Source organism: Salmo trutta, chromosome 13 (assembly GCF_901001165.1).
Source record: "Salmo trutta chromosome 13, fSalTru1.1, whole genome shotgun sequence".
Taxonomy (NCBI): domain Eukaryota; kingdom Metazoa; phylum Chordata; class Actinopteri; order Salmoniformes; family Salmonidae; genus Salmo; species Salmo trutta.
In genome coordinates this window covers 36,439,310-36,447,837 of record NC_042969.1, presented here as the reverse complement: position 1 = coordinate 36,447,837, position 8,528 = coordinate 36,439,310, and the positions used below count along the sequence as shown (strand labels likewise).

At 41.3% G+C, this 8,528-nt stretch overlaps 1 protein-coding gene across 1 annotated transcript in view; it reads right to left on the bottom strand.

The window, feature by feature from the left end:
- Positions 1–6,430: 6,430 nt before the first annotated feature.
- LOC115205740 (cationic amino acid transporter 2) overlaps positions 6,431–8,528 on the bottom strand; it is a gene marked incomplete in the record, with an annotated part of 27,852 nt that continues 25,754 nt past the window's right edge. Inside the window, 1 exon segment of the mRNA XM_029772023.1 lies at positions 6,431–8,528. Within this exon segment, the coding sequence (XP_029627883.1) occupies positions 8,414–8,528 (115 nt within the window).

Genomic DNA, 8,528 nt, shown 5'->3' with positions numbered 1-8,528 from the left:
TGAATGTAGTTCAACTACCACCAAGCTACAGAAAAATGTAGTTCAATTACTAGATTAACTACATGCATATAACTACTCTCCAACACATGTTTAACGTGCATTTTTATGAATGGTACTGTATGGAAGGCCTAATGTAACATCTTACCCATTCATGACACTGTAACATCACACCCATGTGGGGGCCTCTGTTTATGGAAGCATATACAGTTGAAGTCGGAAGTTTACATACACCTTAGCCAAATATATTTAAACTCAGTTTCTCACAATTCCTGACATGTAATCGAATATGTAATTAAACAGTAGAGTATTGGAACGTATCCTGTATCGTGTAATTAAACAGTAGAGTATTGGAACGTATCCTGTATGGTGTAATTAAACAGTAGAGTATTGGAACGTATCCTGTATGGTGTAATTAAACAGTAGAGTATTGGAACGTATCCTGTATGGTGTAATTAAACAGTAGAGTATTGGAACGTATCCTGTATGGTGTAATTAAACAGTAGAGTATTGGAACGTATGCTGTATCGTGTAATTAAGCAGTAGAGTATTGGAACGTATCCTGTATGGTGTAATTAAACAGTAGAGTATTGGAACGTATCCTGTATGGTGTAATTAAACAGTAGAGTATTGGAACGTATCCTGTATGGTGTAATTAAACAGTAGAGTATTGGAACGTATCCTGTATGGTGTAATTAAACAGTAGAGTATTGGAACGTATCCTGTATGGTGTAATTAAACAGTAGAGTATTGGAACGTATCCTGTATGGTGTAATTAAACAGTAGAGTATTGGAACGTATCCTGTATGGTGTAATTAAACAGTAGAGTATTGGAACGTATCCTGTATGGTGTAATTAAACAGTAGAGTATTGGAACGTATCCTGTATCGTGTAATTAAACAGTCGAGTATTGGAACGTATCCTGTATGGTGTAATTAAACAGTAGAGTATTGGAACGTATCCTGTATGGTGTAATTAAACAGTAGAGTATTGGAACGTATCCTGTATCGTGTAATTAAACAGTAGAGTATTGGAATGTATCCTGTATGGTGTAATTAAACAGTAGAGTATTGGAACGTATCCTGTATCGTGTAATTAAACAGTAGAGTATTGGAACGTATCCTGTATGGTGTAATTAAACAGTAGAGTATTGGAACGTATCCTGTATGGTGTAATTAAACAGTAGAGTATTGGAACGTATCCTGTATGGTGTAATTAAACAGTAGAGTATTGGAACGTATCCTGTATCGTGTAATTTAACAGTAGAGTATTGGAACGTATCCTGTATGGTGTAATTAAACAGAAGAGTATTGGAACGTATCCTGTATGGTGTAATTAAACAGTAGAGTATTGGAACGTATCCTGTATGGTGTAATTAAACAGTAGAGTATTGGAACGTATCCTGTATGGTGTAATTAAACAGTAGAGTATTGGAACGTATCCTGTATGGTGTAATTAAACAGTAGAGTATTGGAACGTATCCTGTATGGTGTAATTAAACAGTAGAGTATTGGAACGTATCCTGTATGGTGTAATTAAACAGTAGAGTATTGGAATGTACTGTATCTTATATGGTGCTTCATTAACTCTACTGTACCTCAGGTCTAGATGTATGTGCTGTGTGAGTGCAATAAACCTTGCTTAAGGAATGACTTGCTAAGCCATGATTATGGCATGGCCTAGGTAAGAACATGTGAATGGTTCTATTGTTCCCCATGAACACAGAGTGGTAAGAGGCACGCTATGATCATGTCCCAAATTGTACCCTTTTCCCTATATAGTGCACTACTTTTGACCAGAGCCCCATAGGCCCCAGTCAAAAGTGGTGCACTATATAGGGAATAAACAATGACGTTTTCGTCTTTTGAGCTTCTAGTCATGAAATCTATGCAGCCTACTCACTCACTTTTTATAGCTACTGTTTACAGGCCTCCTGGGCCATATGCAGTGTTCCTCACTGAGTTCCCTGAATTCCTATCGGATCTTGTAGTCATAGCAGATAATATTCTAATTTTTGGTGACTTTAACATTCAAATGGAAAAGTCCACAGACCCACTCCAAAAGGCTTTCGGAGCCATCATCGACTCAGTGGGTTTTGTCCAACATGTCTCTGGACCTACTCACTGCCACAGTCATACTCTGGACCTAGTTTTGTCCCATGGAATAAATGTTGTGGATCTTAATGTTTTTCCTCATAATCCTGGATTATCGGACCACCATTTTATTGCGTTTACAATTGCAACAAATAATCTGCTCAGACCCCAACCAAGGAGCATTAAAAGTCGTGCTATAAATTCTCAGACAACCCAAAGATTCCTTGATGCCCTTCCAGACTCCCTCTGCCTACCCAAGGACGTCAGAGGACAAAAATCAGTTAACCACCTAACCGAGGAACTCAATTTAACCTTGCGCAATACCCTAGATGCAGTTTCACCCCTAAAAATTAAAAACATCTGTCATAAGAAACTAGCTCCCTGGTATACAGAAAATACACGAGCTCTGAAGCAAGCTTACCGGAAAATTGTAACGGAAATGGCGCCACGCCAAACTGGAAGTCTTCCGACTAGCTTGGAAAGACAGTACCGTGCAGTATCGAAGAGCCCTCACTGCTGCTCGATCATCCTATTTTTCCAACTTAATTGAGGAAAATAAGAACAATCCGAAATGTCTTTTTGATACTGTCGCAAAGCTAACTAAAAAGCAGCATTCGCAAATGGAGGATGGCTTTCACTTCAGCAGTAATAAATTTATGAACTTCTTTGAGGAAAAGATCATGATCATTAGAAAGCAAATTACGGACTCCTCTTTAAATCTGGGTATTCCTCCAAAGCTCCATTGTCCTGAGTCTGCACAACTCTGCCAGGACCTAGGATCAAGGGAGATACTAAAGTGTTTTAGTACTATATCTCTTGACACAATGATGAAAATAATCATGGCCTCCAAACCCTCAAGCTGCATACTGGACCCTATTCCAACTAAACTACTGAAAGAGCTGCTTCCTGTGCTTGGCCCTCCTATGTTGAACATAATAAACGGCTCTCTATCCACCGGATGTGTAACAAGCTCACTAAAAGTAGCAGTAATAAAGCCTCTCTTGAAAAAGCCGAATCTTGACCCAGAAATTATAAATAAACTATCGGCCTATATCGAATCTTCCATTCCTCTCAAAAATTTTAGAAAAAGCTGTTGCACAGCAACTCACTGCCTTCCTGAAGACAAACAATGTATACGAAACGCTTCAGTCTGGTTTTAGACCCCATCATAGCACTGAGACTGCACTTGTGAAGGTGGTAAATTACCTTTTGATGATGTCAGACCGAGGCTCTGCATCTGTCCTCGTGCTCCTAGATCTTAGTGCCGCTTTTGATACCATCGATCACCACATTCTTTTGGAGAGATTGGAAACCCAAATTGGTCTACATGGACAAGTTCTGGCCTGGTTTAGATCTTATCTGTCGGAAAGATATCAGTTTGTCTCTGTGAATTGTTTGTCCTCTGACAAATCAATTGTACATTTCGGTGTTCCTCAAGGTTCCGTTTTAGGACCACTATTGTTTTCACTATATATTTTACCTCTTGGGGATGTCATTCGAAAACATAATGTTAAATTTCACTGCTATGCGGATGACACACAGCTGTACATTTCAATGAAACATGGTGAAGCCCCAAAATTGCCCTCGCTAGAAGCCTGTGTTTCAGACATAAGGAAGTGGATGGCTGCAAACTTTCTACTTTTAAACTCGGACAAAACAGAGATGCTTGTTCTAGGTCCCAAGAAACAAAGAGATCTTCTGTTGAATCTGACAATTAATCTGGATGGTTGTACAGTCGTCTCAAATAAAACTGTGAAGGACCTCGGCGTTACTCTGGACCCTGATCTCTCTTTTGAAGAACATATCAAGACTGTTTCAAGGACAGCTTTTTTCCATCTATGTAACATTGCAAAAATCAGAAACTTTCTGTCCAAAAATGACGCAGAAAAATTAATCCACGCTTTTGTTACTTCTAGGCTGGACTACTGCAATGCTCTACTTTCCGGCTACCCGGATAAAGCACTAAACAAACTTCAGTTAGTGCTAAATACGGCTGCTAGAATCCTGACTAGAACCAAAAAAATGTATCATATTACTCCAGTGCTAGCCTCCCTACACTGGCTTCCTGTTAAGGCAAGGGCTGATTTCAAGGTTTTACTGCTAACCTACAAAGCATTACATGGGCTTGCTCCTACCTATCTTTCCGATTTGGTCCTGCCGTACATACCTACGCGTACGCTACGGTCACAAGACGCAGGCCTCCTAATTGTCCCTAGAATTTCTAAGCAAACGGCTGGAGGTAGGGCTTTCTCCTATAGAGCTCCATTTTTATGGAATGGTCTGCCTGCCCATGTGAGCGACGCAGACTCAGTCTCAACCTTTAAGTCTTTACTGAAGACTTATCTATTCAGTAGGTCCTATGATTAAGTATAGTCTGGCCCAGGAGTGTGAAGGTAAATGGAAAGGCTGGAGCAACGAACCGCCCTTGCTGTCTCTGCCTTGCCGGTTCCCCTCTTTCCACTGGGATTCTCTGCCTCTAACCCTATTACAGGGGCTGAGTCACTGACTTACTGGTGTTCTTCCATGCTGTCCATGGGAGGGGTGTGTCACTTGAGTGGGTTGAGTCACTGACGTGGTCTTCCTGTCTGGGTTGGCGCCCCCCCCCTTTGGGTTGTGCCATGGCGGAGATCTTTGTGGGCTATACTCGGCCTTGTCTTCGGACGGTAAGTTGGTGGTTGTAGACATCCCTCTAGTGGTGTGGGGGCTGTGCTTTGGCAAAGTGGGTGGGGTTATATCCTGCCTGTTTGGCCCTGTCCGGGGGTATCATCGGATGGGGCCACAGTGTCTTCTGATCCCTCCTGTCTCAGCCTCCAGTATTTATGCTGCAGTAGTTTATGTGTCGGGGGGCTAGGGTCAGTCTGTTACATCTGGAGTATTCTCTTGTCTTATCCGGTGTCCTGTGTGAATTTAAATATGCTCTCTCTAATTCTCTCTTTCTCTCTTTCTTTCTTTCTCTCGGAGGACCTAAGCCCTAGGACCATGCCTCGGGACTACCTGGCATGATGACTCCTTGCTGTCCCCAGTCCACCTGGCCATGCTGCTGCTCCAGTTTCAACTGTTCTGCCTGCGGCTACGGAACCCTGACCTGGTCACCGGACGTGCTTGTTGCACCCTCGACAACTACTATGATTATTATTATTTGACCATGCTGGTCATTTATGAACATTTTAACATCTTGACCATGTTCTGTTATAATATCCACCCGGCACAGCCAGAAGAGGACTGGCCACCCCTCATAGCCTGGTTCCTCTCTAGGTTTCTTCCTAGGTTTTTGGCCTTTCTAGGGAGTTTTTCCTAGGGAGTTTTTCCTAGCCACCGTGCTTCTTTCACATGCATTGCTTGCTGTTTGGGGTTTTGGCTGGGTTTCTGTACAGCACTTTGAGATTTCAGCTGATATACGAAGGGCTATATAAATACATTTGATTTGATTTGAATAGGGTACAATTTGGGATATAGGTATACTAGCTCTTTATCCCAGTTTAGCACTGGGAGAGGAGGGGGATGAATGAGGCAATTGTAAGCTGAGGATGATTAGATGGCATGAGGGCCAGATTGGGAATTTATCCAGGACACCGGGGTTAACACCCCTACTCTTATGATAAGTGCAATGGGATCTTTAATGACCTCAGAGAGTCAGGACACCCATTTGACATCCCAACCAAAAAACAGCACCCTACACAGGCCCTGGGGCATTGTTTAGACCAGAGGAAAGAGTGTCGCCTACTGGCCCTCCAACACCACTTCCAGCAGAATCTGGTCTCCCATCCAGGGAATGACAAGGACCAACCCTGCTTAGCTTCAAAAGCAAGCCAGCAGTGGGATGCAGGGTGGTATGCTGCTGACTTTGACCAGTGAGAAGACTTTGACAAGTGAGAAGGCTTTGACCAGTGAGAAGACTGACCAGTGAGAAGACTTTGACCAGTGAGAAGACTTTGACCAGTGAGAAGGCTTTGACCAGTGAGAAGGCTTTGACCAGTGAGAAGACTTTGACAAGTGAGAAGGCTTTGACCAGTGAAAATACTTTGACCAGTGAGAAGACTTTGACCAGTGAGAAGGCTTTGACCAGTGAGAAGACTTTGACCAGTGAGAAGACTTTGACAAGTGAGAAGGCTTTGACCAGTGAGAAGACTTTGACAAGTGAGAAGGCTTTGACCAGTGAGAAGACTTTGACCAGTGAGAAGACTTTGACCAGTGAGAAGACTTTGACCAGTGAGAAGGCTTTGACCAGTGAGAAGACTTTAACCAGTGAGAATACTTTGACCAGTGAGAAGACTTTGACCAGTGAGAAGGCTTTGACCAGTGAGAAGACTTTGACCAGTGAGAAGACTTTGACCAGTGAGAAGACTTTGACCAAAATGGAACATGATCAAGTTTATTTGGGAGTCATTTGCATTATGTCATTGTATACATTTTTCTATTTACATTATGAAACAATACAATATCTTGTTAAAATCTTAAAATAATCTATGTACTAGACATTTATTTTAATTCAAAATACAATTTTTCATCATATCTACATTCTATATGTACACGTGTTAACATTTTGATACATGTATAAAAACTGAATCCTAAGTAATGGAGAAAGAAATCTATCTCTGATTTAAAACTCACTTGCTTCATGTATAATTGCCAGGACAATGACAAGTAGGGTAAAGCAGTGAGTATGTGAACTTTAACACACCGTCAGTCACATGTTAGTTCACAGGTGAGCAGAAGAAACAGAAAGCTTAACTCTAACTTGTTGAATGGACTCCAACGTACTCTCTATAAACGTATTAGCAAGGGCAATTTCCCTGAAGAAAACACTGTTGTACTTGCTTCAGCTGTCCAATATTATTTTTTATGGTAGTAGAATAAGTAAAAAAAAAAAAAAAGTTGAATAAGTTTTTTTGATAAAGGTCCCATACTGCTTTTGATGTGACTAGTATAAACAGTTGAAGAGCAGTACTATTCTGAAAAATCTCCATTGTAAATCTATATAAATGTGTTGTATTTTATGTAGTCATAGTTCAAAAAGTATAAATAGTTATCAAAGTGATTTTTCTCAAACAACTTGGTCAGCAAGCACACATAAGCCTGGAGTATGTAGGAATACAGTAGTTGTTCTTGCTTTCGGCAAGCACATTAACTTCTCTTCCTGCTCGGAACACTTTCCGCTCATCATGTTGTAATGGAAAAGTGTTGATGCGTCAGATAAATTGTTTGAACTTACATCTGATAAGTTTGTTAGCGCTTGTTACAATAGTTGACATTATTTTGTTCAGACAATGTTTCATATGGCCTCTGACTAATACACAGAGATAATGAGGTCATCTCCATGTTCCAACTCTTACAACATCGAGAGATACACAGGTAGACAAACTCACAATCTCTGAACCACCATAACCAAATCTGACGTGGACTGAACAGCTGACTAAATCAACTCATCAAATCAACTTGCAATGGTTTTTCTTTGGGACATTCCATATTTTATCTATACCAATACTGCATGACAAAACAATGAGAAAACAAAGATATTTCATCAAAGACTATCCATGATGTCTCCTTATAATATACATTATTTTAAAGTTGAAAATGACTGGGGAAATGTACAAACATAATGGTTATAAATGAAATGTTGTTTTGACCAACCACACTTCTTGAATTCTAGTGGTCTACAGACAGTATAATCCAGCCTTTAGTTATACAGTAGATAGGAATTCTCTTAAATACACACTGTGACATCAAACACCTCTCTCTCTAACTCTATTCAATTCAAGGGGCTTTATTGGCATGGGAAACATACAGTATGTTTACATTGCCAAAGCAAGTGAAATAGATGAACAAAAGTGAAATAAACAATAAAAAGTGAACAGTAAATATCTCTCTCTCTCAGCTCTAGGCCTTTTTGTGTCCTGTCAGCTCCAGTCCTGTCCTGTCAGCTGCAGTCCTATCTTGTCCTGTCCTGTCAGCTCTAGGCCTTTTCTGTCTTGTCCTGTCAGCTCCAGTCCTTTTCTGTCTGGTAGGCTCCAGTCCTGTCCTGTCCTGTCAGCTCTAGGCCTTTTCTGTCTTGTCCTGTCAGCTCCAGTCCTTTTCTGTCCTGTCTTGTCAGCTCCAGTCCTGTCCTGTCAACTGCAGTCCTATCTTGTCCTGTCCTGTCAACTCCAGTCCTTTTCTGTCCTGTCAACTCCAGTCCTTTGCTGTCCTGTCCTGTCAGCTCCAGGACTTTTCTGTCCTGTCCTGTCAGCTCCAGTCTTGTCCTGTCTCTCGCTCTTCTGTCCTGTCCTTTCTTCTCCTCTCCTCTTCTCTCCACTCCTGTCCTATGTTGTCCTTTCTACTCAGCCTCAGAATTTGTCATTTTTGGAGGCTTCCTTCTCTGTCATACCGCTGATGGTCTCAATCTCCACCTGGCTGGTCTGGTTCCTCTGCTTCTGAACGCTGTTATGGATCCCATAACCA